Source organism: Brachypodium distachyon, chromosome 2, assembly GCF_000005505.3.
Source record: "Brachypodium distachyon strain Bd21 chromosome 2, Brachypodium_distachyon_v3.0, whole genome shotgun sequence".
Lineage (NCBI taxonomy): Eukaryota > Viridiplantae > Streptophyta > Magnoliopsida > Poales > Poaceae > Brachypodium > Brachypodium distachyon.
This window is the reverse complement of record NC_016132.3, coordinates 19,234,441-19,245,500: the sequence shown is the minus strand read 5'-3', so window position 1 is coordinate 19,245,500 and position 11,060 is coordinate 19,234,441. Positions and strand designations below refer to the sequence as shown.

The 11,060-nt window shown below is 52.0% G+C and overlaps 1 protein-coding gene and 1 long non-coding RNA gene across 2 annotated transcripts; one reads left to right on the top strand and one right to left on the bottom strand.

Annotated features, from left to right (window-relative positions):
* Window positions 1-6,660: 6,660 nt before the first annotated feature.
* Window positions 6,661-9,048, bottom strand: LOC100831828. The gene is made up of 3 exons (XM_003566064.4): window positions 8,912-9,048; window positions 8,544-8,799; window positions 6,661-8,430 (listed from the first exon to the last, which is right to left on the bottom strand). The coding sequence occupies exon 3, from the start codon at window positions 8,400-8,402 to the stop codon at window positions 6,828-6,830; it is 1,575 nt and encodes a 524-aa protein (XP_003566112.1). The 5' UTR covers window positions 8,403-8,430; window positions 8,544-8,799; window positions 8,912-9,048; the 3' UTR covers window positions 6,661-6,827.
* LOC112270559 lies at window positions 8,284-9,266 on the top strand. The gene is made up of 2 exons (XR_002962804.1): window positions 8,284-8,422; window positions 8,927-9,266. It is a non-coding gene; the product is annotated as an uncharacterized LOC112270559 (long non-coding RNA).
* The last annotated feature ends 1,794 nt before the right edge of the window (window positions 9,267-11,060 follow it).

Below are 11,060 nucleotides of genomic sequence, written 5' to 3'. Positions count from 1 at the left end.
AGCGCCAGCGACCCAATGCGCAACTGAGACACAGAAGTCGACGGCTGCATGATCGTTCAAGCTAGCGGAGTCTCAGGAAGCCCTGTTGGCGAGTTCCTCGCTAGTGGAGAATCCTGCACCTCGCACCGAGCCAGAGACGCAATTGGCTTTGTAGAACTCCGAGCTGGAGAAACGGCACGAGAGTTCTTGGCCGTGGTACACGTCAGCCCAGAAGACAAAAGTCAGCAACAAAACAAAAGAGATGGGTTTTTCAACAAAGCGTACCTGGAGGAGCTACTCGACGAAACGTCAAAGATGCGAAGACATCCTTTCGGCTTGGCAGCGACTTTGGCTTTCTTGGTTAGGGGAGCCGACGGAGATGGCGACTGGAGCTTCGGCTCGTCGGAAGCGGCCGTGGCACTCGAAGTAATCAACTCTTCGTGCACCTCGTGCTGATAAGAATCTTCAGTCGACTGCTCCGCTTCACTCGACCGACCACGCTTTCGGGATTGATGGTCGTCTTCGTCCTCATCCACGTCATCTTCGTAAAGGGCGTCGGAGTTAGAACAGTCAACCAGTTCGTCGTCGCCGACTGGCACTTCTTCGTCCAGTGAAGGCTGGCTCATAAGCTCTTGATGGCCCTGGAGCAACACCTTTCGATGAAGACTAACATGGAAATTGCAGAGTAATAAGTGGCGAGTGAGCAATTAAAAATCACCTCTTCGCGCGATTGATCGGGTCCGTAGGGGGGAAGAGGCGACTCCAAATCTTCCAAGGTGATCTCCTTTCGAGTAACCACCCTAACTCGGGTTAGAAGATCCTCGTCCGACAGCTCTTGTGCACAAACTCGAGTGGAATCTGTCGGCCCCGAGTACTCCCACACAGAGTGAACTCGAGCTTGGATCGGCTGAATCCGCCTCTTCATAAATAGAGCAATAAGCTGCAGACTACTCACTTCTTTCTCGGGAGTCTGCTGAAGCTCGGCTACCTGTTTTAATAGAACAATAGCCTCTGCATCTTCTTCGGCTATCAACTCATGATTCCAAGACTTCAGTTTCCTCACCTGAGCAGTAGGGGAGAACTCGGCCAGGTTGAAATCCTTGCCGTCGACTGGTTCATCCTGGAGGTAAAATCACCGACTCCTCCACTGCTGTACCGACTCGATCTGATGAAGGGAGAAATACTAAACATCTCCACGAACCTGGATGTTGGTGCCGCCGGTCTGATAGATCTAGTCGCCTTTACCCTGCCGCTTAATGATGAACAGCTTCTTCCACAGACCCCAGTGGGGTTTCACGCCCAAATAGCACTCACAGAGCGTGATGAAACACGCAATGTGCAGATAGCTATTAGGAGTCAGATCATGCATCTGAAGCCCGTACGCCAGCAGCAGCGCTTGGAAGAAGAAGTGGACTGGGAGAGAGAGGCCACGGATAACAAAATCATAGAACATAACTCGCTCCCCAGGCCTGGGACGGGGAGTTACCTCATTGCCTAGGACGCAAACTTTGCCGGAATCCTCTCCTGGAATCAGCCCATGCTTCCGCATCACTGAGAAGTGGCGCGCCAAGATCCCGGAGCGCTTCCATTCCCCAATCCTCTTGTCACCGCCAAGCGCGGCGTCAGCAGTTTTCTTGGATTTCTTGTCCATGGCAGGGGGGGGGGCATCGCGAGATGTCTTCCTACTGTCGGCAGCAGCCTGGCACCGACGGCAGCGGAGTTTTTCTTCCTGCCCATGGCAGCAAACGCGCAATGGCAGTAAGGAACGAGGGGTGGAGCGAGAATGACGGAGGGGAAGTTGGGCTGGAGCAAAGGAGCTGAGCGCAGAAGGAAGCCGGGATTGAATGCAGAAGACAAGGGGGTGAAATGAGGCAGGAAGAAGAAGATTGATAGTGCAAGAAAGGGCGGAATCACCGCCGCACGATTCAGAATGATGGCACGCGTTTCGCATCCATGTATAATGCGTGGTCCCAGCATTAATGATCCGTTTCCCCTTCGACCGGTTCAGGAACCCATGACAGCTATCATTGCGCCTAAATTCTCGCGCACGTCGTATGGCCAAATCAAACTGACCGTCTCAACAGTACTCAATTCAGTCCGTTCATAAAGCATAAGGTACGTCCCATTGACTGCTCAGACCATTTCTTTAATCAGAGCGGCAGCAAAGACGTCATATCAAACTCTGGAAAGCTCGGGTTTGCCACCCGACGACACAGGAACTCGAAGTGTACCCGACATACGGGCACTCGACAGTACTATCCGGGTCGCACAGACTACGAAACACACCCGAAGCCAAGTCCATGGCGTGAAGGTAAGACCCGATAGTTTTTCGTCGGGCCTGGAAATCAGCACCTTCCGGCAATTCCAGATCATCCATGCGCTTGCATGAAGAAAAGATCCCAACGGACGCGTTGGTTGATCGCCCCACAGTCCAGGATTTCGAGTCTGTAAAGCCCTCGGCAGGTTTGACTTGAACACCGCCAGTTATCCAGGCTCGAGCTTGGGGACTCGAGTGTTGATGTATGCGAACAAAGTTTTTGCCTCGGTGCAATTAACTGGACTCGACCGATCAAGTATTCCAAGCGTGTTATGCAACCATCTCACACAACATCAGTACAATTCGCAGAAGTATCATGTGGTTACCGAGTCATAGGCTAAGAATTCTCGAAGTTCGGGCTTGACGAACATTCGAGTCAATCAGCTTGATATATAAAAACTCTTTAGTCCCTACCCGAGCCTACGCCTCGAACAGGAACTCGGGGGCTAACTGACGAGGGAACGACCCTTCGAGTGCTCAACTTTCATATACCCGATACCGCCGAGGCTGTTGAAATTAGCTGTCGTCATGCTCTGGATCTCGTACAGGCACTGGTTGTACTTCTCCTCCATCTGCATCGTCCATATCTTCATTGAAATAAAAAATAAATGAAAAACTATACGAAAACCAGACACGTGGTTAGAAAAACCACTTTTGATAGACTGAGTGACTAAAAGTGTCCGGTTTTGAAAATGAAAACACGAAATAAGTACGAAATGTTTTTTTAGACAAAAAGCAAACTTTCCAACGAGTAGAGGACCAAAAAATACTTTTCTCTGATAAGTATTACGCGAACCGATCCCATTCTGGGGCATTGAGTGCATATTGACGTGGCACTGTCTATGGGCGGCGAGGCGGCAGCACTTGCACTATTCTGCTCCTGCCGACCTCGACAGAAAGATTCCCCTGCGTCTAGCTTCACATCACGGCCAGTGTACCCTCACGCTCGTGTCGATCGCCGGCGCCCCCTGTATGTTTATTTACCAATAATGGATTCGTATATTGTTGTACGAGTATATGCTAGCATTTTTATTTTTGAGCGATTGTATATGCTAGCATATCACGAGTCGATCAGGAGGGCGATCTCACCGATCAGTTCTTTTCAATATTACGTACCCCTTTCGGCCTTTTGTAATCTGCATATATTCTCTCCTCTTTTCGATTGATAGATATGAACTACCACATTTCAGTGACTTTTCGATTGATAAATTGGACAGAACCACCACATTTCAGTGACTTATTACGAAAACCACCGGTTTTGCTAATTTTCGTGCAGAACCACCGCAATTCAGTGAAGTTGTTGCACATTGCACTGATTCAGACGATTGCGGCGTATAAGCGTGCTTCTGACCGACCAGGCCCACATATCAGTTTGACCGGTCCGAGCCGGCGTTACGCGGTCTGTTAGCCAGGTCTGTCCAAGCCTTTCTCCTCTCCCACTTCGTTGCCTAGCTCCGCGTTGCCGCAAGCCCGCATCAATATCTCGCTGGAGCTTCCCCGTTTCGATTCTCACCCGCACCAGATTTCTTCTCCGGCCGCCGCACGTCGTCGTCGCTGGACGCCTTCGGCAACGGATCCGACTGGTTGCTCCCTCCTTCCGCTTCTACGTGTCAGCGCGCACGCGCAAGTCGGGAAGCAGGGGCGGCTCCGTTCCAAGGCGATGTGCTGGTAGCCGCAGAGTGGGTTGGTGAAGAACTCCGGGACGGAGAGGAACTCATCCTCGGAGACGAAGACCTTGGCGCGGCGGTCAAGATGGCAGAAGCGCTCATACAGTGCCACGATCAACTGCTGCGAGACTAGAACAAAAGGAGCAAACATCAAAATTGTCGATTGATTGATTAGAACTCCGATCAATCACGAATTAGAGCAGCCATACAAATTGAACCGTGAGAATGAGAACACCGAAAGAAGGAATTCGAGATTGTATTGTCTCCTCACATACATAGGTAGCTGCAGTGCTCCTGCACCTCCTCGGCTCCTCGATGCGTACTGCGTCAGCAGCGACGACGCGTTCCCCATGGCCGAATTAAATCAAATCGATGATTCCCTTCTCCCGTCTCGGCGGAGGGAAACTAACTTGGCGTGCTATGAAGCGTTGGCGGAGAGAGGGAGGGGATCGCGAGGTATGTATGCATATAGGAATTATCCAGTCTCGAGCATGACCGTGCCAAGCGCAGAGGAAGCCCGACGGCGAGGTTGGCAAGCGTTGGCGGAGCGGGGCGGTGCGCGCAGCTGCAGGCAGGAGCGGCGACAGACAGGGGCGGCGCGAGCGGCTGCAGGCGGCGGCGGCGGCACGGAGCGGCACGGCGGCACGCTGAGCCAGGCGCTCCCGACGACGGAGCAAAGGTGGCGCGTGCGGCCGCGGGCAGCTGCGGCGGCAGCGCGGAGCCAGGCACGCAAGCAGCGACGCACGGAGGGGGGGATGCAGTGAAGGCACGCGTCGGCGGAACAGCGACGGCGGCAGCGCGGAGCCAGGCAATGCAATGGGAGAGGAGAAAGGCTTGGACAGACCTGGCTAACGGACCGTGTAACGCCGGCTCGGCCCGGTCAACCTGATATGTGGGGCCGGTCGTTCAGAAACGCGCTTATACGCCGCAATCGTCTGAATCAGTACTATGTGCAACAACTTTACTGAATTGCGGTTGTTCTGTGTGAAAATTAACAAAACCGGTGGTTTTCGTAATAAGTCACAGAATGCGGTAGTTGCGTGCAATTTACTCATATGAGATATGATCGTAGATCACGTCTTCCCGCCGAAGAATCCCAGGCCTGATCTTAATCCACTATCGACTCCACGCACGCACGTGTTCCAACGAGCGCGTGCACCTACACATTAGGGCTATCCAGTTATCCAGACCTATTATACTTGCAAGATTCTTCTGTCCCTAGCTGGTTATCGGTCAGCTAGCTAGATTCGACTCGATCTAGCTGATCTCCTAGCGAACGGGCAAAAGCAAAAATATCGACCGAGAATATGAACAGATCAACCGGGAGAAGAAGGAATCCATCTAGTCATGCGCCGATATGTACTAGTACGCGTTTATCAGATTTCTCTACATATCTTTGCTGATCTAACTTTTTTTGTAAAGAAAGACGAGAAAACTTAACGCATCCTGTCGAAGGGCTTTACATGTCTCGGATTAGGCAGCAACGATCTCCGTACGCACAGCCCGCAACGTGGTAGGCCGTTATGGTACGTTCTCGTGCGAGGCATCGGATTCTCGGGCGATTAGCGCCGCAATCAGATGAACGACGTGGCGAGCTTGGGTGGAGGAGCGTACGTGTGGTGAGGTGGCGGATAAAGCTCACGGGCAAAAGGGTGTCGCGCTCTGCAGCCACAGCGGCACGCTGCCAGGTGACAAGAGGCACTAGACTCTCTCCTCCCCTGTCCTTCATTTCTACCGCTGCTGGCTGACTAGCACATGTTTGGGTGGATGGATGATATGATCTGCGAAAAATTGTGGTGCATCTGGTGCCCGAGTCCTGAATGGATCCAACGAGTCCCTGTTCCAAGGCCGAGATGTTCCTCTGAGAATGGCGTGCACTGTTTGGACGGGCCCCGGATTGGACTTGCTGAGTGTAACACAGAGGGGTTAAAATTCGCTGTCACTAGGTTGTTTGTCCGTGAAACTGGGACGGAAATGATGCCCACGTTGAACGGGAACGGGGTGAAGACTGAGGCTGTCCGGCTGGATATGCATGCATGGGCGGCACGGTGCAGCCGTGCAGGACCTCTTTTCTCGCCTCGGAGAGTCCACCGAAAGCTACGAGTCCTCTCAAGTGTCTGACTGTCGAGTAAGAAAATCCTTCCATCATAAAGCAGTGACAAGCGATGGAAAAAAGGTACTTGCTTCGTTCCCGGCGCTACATTTTCAATTTAATTAATTAAATATGTATATTTTTTAAAAAAATACATCATTAGAATCGTTATCAAAAAACTTTCTAATGATATAAATTTTTTTATTAATTAATTTATATTTAATTAGCTAAATTAAAAATCTAATGATACGTGCGTGCCTCATATTATGGGACAAGTGAGTACTACGCGCAGGCTTTAAGAAGGCCGCGAGGAGGAAGAAAAATTCTGTTCACAAGTCCACAACGGCGATATGCAGGTGGCCAATCATCTCGCAGTAAGCGAATTAAGCAGGCCCACGAGAGGTGTTTTATTTTGAGACAGGCCCACAAGAGGTGTTGGCGGTTGGCAGCAGGAAAGGGCCTAGTGTTGGGCTGAATATTGTAGGACAGGCTTGGGCTGAGTAGCGCCAGATGAAAGGGCCAGCTTGGATTATTTCTGTCCGGGTCAGTTTTTGCTTATTACACCGTTTTTTTCTTTTTGAGGGAAGCTTATTACACTGTTGATATATGCTGTATCATTTTGACATTTTATTTTCTTTCTGTCCCATGCCTGACTCATGGGTAAGTCCTGTAAAAGAAAAGACTCATGGGTAAATTTATCGTAGTGGGTAACGACTAACGAGACCGAACTACGGAAATTACAAAACCGATCAAAAAAGACCATCAGTAACTGCTAACTAGTGCTTCTGATAGTGCCGAGCATGGTATAAACCGTCTGCAACATGGAAGGCACGAAGATGAGCGCCACCGCGGCGAGGAGCGAGACGGCGACCCACGGCGAAGGGAAGAAGTGGAGCACGAATCCCCCGCACCACCAGCTGACCTTCCGCCTCCGGTGGCACGCCACGGCGTCGAGCATCTCCCCGTACTCGTCGGGGAGCCTGGTGCCGACTGTCTGCTCCCCGAGCTCCCTGAAGAAGCAGACGAGCTCGGCGTCCGTCATCCGGGGAGCCGAGATGACCCCTCGCCGGCGGAGGAAGGCGGCGTCGGTGGCGCAGCGCACGAGCCCTTCCATCCTGGCCACGTGCGTGGTGACGCAGGCGCCGTGCGCCCAGTGGAAGCGCATCTCGAAGGCCAGCAGGTTGTGGAGCACGGCGGCCGTGTACTCGTGGACGTGGAAGCACGGGATGCTCATCACCGCCACGGGGCTCGCCCGCCGGCTCCAGAAGGACATGTCCATGTCCCCGAGGTCCTCCTCCGTCTCCGCCGCGTTCCTGTTCTGGAACCAGACGGCCGAGTGGCGCAGCTCCATGGAGCAGGGGAAGAGCCGCTCCGACTCCTTCTTGATCTTGAGCAGCTTCAGCGGGGTGGAGAGGATGCTGTATTTGCTCGTGGGCACGCGGGACCAGTGGAAGAGGTGAAGGACGTGGTGGAACTCCGCGGCGCCGGCGTCGCCCTTGTGGCAGGCGCGGTGGCGCGGCTTGGGGCAGAAGTCGTCGAAGCAGCCGATGACGAGCTCCTCGACGCAGTGGCGGAGCTTGAAGGAGAGCCTGTCGCAGGAGGCGACGAGCAGCTTGAGCGCCGCGAAGGGGATCTGGTTCTCGAGGACGAGCATGTCGAGCTTGATGGCCTCCGCGTGCTGCGCCACGGCCATGTGCAGGATGAAGTACTCCCTGTTGATGGACGCCGCACGGGCCGTGCTGTCGGCGTCGTCCCCGGCCCCCGTCTTGCTCAGCATCATGGCCACCACCAGCAGGAAGCAGCTGTCCAGAAGCAGCATCTGCAGGAACTTCTCCTCGTCGTCCAACAACAACCCGCCATCGTCGTCTTCGTCGTCGTCATCGGCGAACTCGTCGCGGAGGCGGAAGCGGTCGGCGGAGAGCGCGGCGACGAAGCGGTCGGCGGAGAGGCCGCACTGGTCCTGGAGGTAGCGCATGAAGGGGAGCTTGGCGTCGTCGGGGAAGGCGAGGCCGCGGTCGGCGCGGTGGAAGGGGCCGATGGCCACGGCGCGCACGGCGTGGAGCGCCGCCTCGACGGCGCCGCCGCGCGCGCGCCCGCGCCGGGTGCACGGGCGGAGGATGGTGCCTGACCGCTCGCCGAGGTACCACAGCATGGGCGTCCGCGCGATCAGGTCCCGCATCACCGCCTTGTTCACCGTCGCCGACGTCAGCTTCCGCAGCCACTTCCGCCCGGCTTCGGCTTCGTCGCAGTTGTTGTCGACGGCATCCGAATTGGTCTCCGCCGCGATGTCGATGAGGTGGTGGTGTTCATCGCTCGTTTTGCTCATCAGCTGATCCCCTTCTTCCATTGCGGCGATTTCTCGAACAGGTCAGGTGCTGTTCAAGGAGTTTAGCTTAATCCATTTATTGATTGATAGATTTGATAGCTGACAATTAGTGTAGGGTTTAATCTGTCACGGTAGTTGGGGACTTGGGACCAGAGACATTACCCACGACAAAGAAGAATCCGAAAGCTTTCAGCAAATTACTTGTCACATTCTTGATGACCAATGCGAAAAAGAGACAGATCAGAGTTTTATTTATTTTATCAATAATGGATGTCGTCCCCTTGATTTTACCTTCGTTTGATACGTAGGCATCGACAACGGAATGAAACTTGAACAAGACACCTTTGTCTGGCTGCTTGTTCGTGTCTGGTAGGAAAACAAGCATACTTTTCGAAGAGAAACAGAGACCAGAAGCCTACTGCAAATTATTATAAATAAAACTCAAGAACTGTACAGGCAAACAAGCATAGAAGTACTTTATTTAGGAGAGACGCAAAAGATGTTAACGCTGAGTCGTCTCTTGATTTTACCTTCGTTTCATACAGATTCAAACATGTCGGCCTTCCGTGGATGTCTTCACTGGTGCCTGGCGGCGGAAGACCGGCACCGAATTTATGTAGCATCGTAGTTGCGCTCATCAGGTGTTTGTTGAAATGCCTTCTGCTACCTACGTGCCATGGCAGCACGCATCTCAACAGCTTATTTGCCGCGCAAGAGTAGTGGCAAGTAAATGCCCATAAGGCCACAACGTGTTTGAGGAAATGCCTCAATTCAGGGCGCCGTGAGCAATGCTCCAGGCTACAGAGGATGAGCTGGGCATTGGTGTCCTCCCTACGGAAAAGCTCGTGCTGGATATCCTCATTTCCGGACTGAGCATTAGTGGTATTATGGCCAGCAGCAGATCACACGTGATGGATATGGTACAACCTTGATATAGCAAAACCGTTAATAATTTCCGTAGTTCGGTCTCGTTGCTAACAAGAAATTTACCCATGAGTCAGGCTTGGGACAGAAAGAAAACAAAATGTCAAAATGATATCAACAGTGTAATAAGCAAAAACTGACCCGTACAGAAATAATTAGAGTACGAAAATTCAACGAAAGAAGTACGTACAACCTGGAAGATTTTTTTGCTAGAAAGTGAACCAGAGAAAATAGTACTTCAGTGTATAAATAAATAAAATAGAAAGAGTAAAATGCAGCTTTCGCAAAAGTGTCAAGTTAGTCCTAAATGTTTAAAAATGCATGTTTGAGTCCTAAATGTTTGTTAAGTTGTTCACTATAGATCCTAGTTGTGTTTTGTTGTAGTAAAATAAAATCCTTATATGGGCCGGACCGTAAATCCTACGTTGCGGCGACTAGGTAAACATTTCTCAGCGTGAGTCAAGATGCCAACATGACGTAGTCAATCCTACATGGCAAAAGGAAGACAAGTTAACAAGTCAAGCCTCTCATGCAATAGTCAAAGGATAAAATGAGTTAGAGTAAGGGGCAAGAAAGGTGTGGAAAATGAGGCTTTTGGTCCATGGTGGACCATGGACCAACCCTCACTTTCCCCCACATGGTGCACACAAAAGTTATGGACCAAGGAGCTACTTTTACCACTTTGCCCCCACTTTTCTCTCTCCCTCACGGGTAGCCATGGTCTTTTGCCATGGATCCCTAGGCTATAAATACCCCCATGGGGCATGTATCATTCACTCTCACTTGAATAAACTCAAGGGGAGAGGGTTAGAGTGCTCTCTGTAAGGTTCGCTCTCGCGCGCCGCTCTCGACTGAAAGTCGATCGGCCTCGAGAAGCCTTTTACGAGACTCTAGTTTCGAGGCTCCGAACTAACCTTGGTTGGCACGGGATCGAAGGAGAAGGGGTAGGGTTAGAGTCTTGACGGTATCCTAACCTCGCTACTCGGGAAGACGAGTTCGGCCCAAGTCCGAGGCGGCTCCAAAAGTGCTCTCGCTATAAGTGACTTGGGAAGACGAGCTCGGACCAAGCACTTGGCTAACGACCCCCTCGAAGCCTCTCCTAACATAGGACTAAGTCGTGCCCGCAGGGTCGATCGAACCTATTAAAAAAATATAGCCCGACGAAATGGCTATTTGCCCGCAAGGGAACGGACCTTCTCGGGCCCTCCCCTCGCATGCAACGGGGGCTGGGGACATGTTATGGTGACAGGATAATCAATTGCCACTTCACCGAGAAGATCAAGGCATAAACACTTTCCTGAAGGATTGTGTTGCAAGTCATCCAAAAGTTCTGGGAAAAACGTCATTTCACCGAAATGATGTCCCGCAAGAATTAGACTCCAAAGAATTCATAAAATTCTGCGACCATCTGGAAGATGAAAGTACACTTCACCTCCTTGGCTTATCTGAAGACAAACGGCGTAGTCAAAAGAGCCAACGGACTCACCCTCTAGGGGCTTCACCAAGTAGTCAAAAGTATGATAAGCAAAGAGGAATGCGAGCCAATAGGCCCGTCAAAGCTGTGGTTTGAGGAATACACACCTCTGCAAGCCACTCCACAGGCCGGACACTTTCATTTTGGGTGCATAGGAGCAAAAGCAATGCTCTCGGTCGAAGTCGGGCGCCATGCGCTCACTTCAAGAGGAAAGGGCTCTAAGAAACCACCGCCCTCGGCTTCGTGAAAAATGAAGAGCATCAAATCGAGGAAACTCCCGG

Excerpts from the sequence above, each read along its gene's own strand:
- LOC100831828 (XM_003566064.4), bottom strand. The coding sequence starts at position 8,402 with ATGGAAGAAGGGGATCAGCTGATGAGCAAAACGAGCGATGAACACCAC.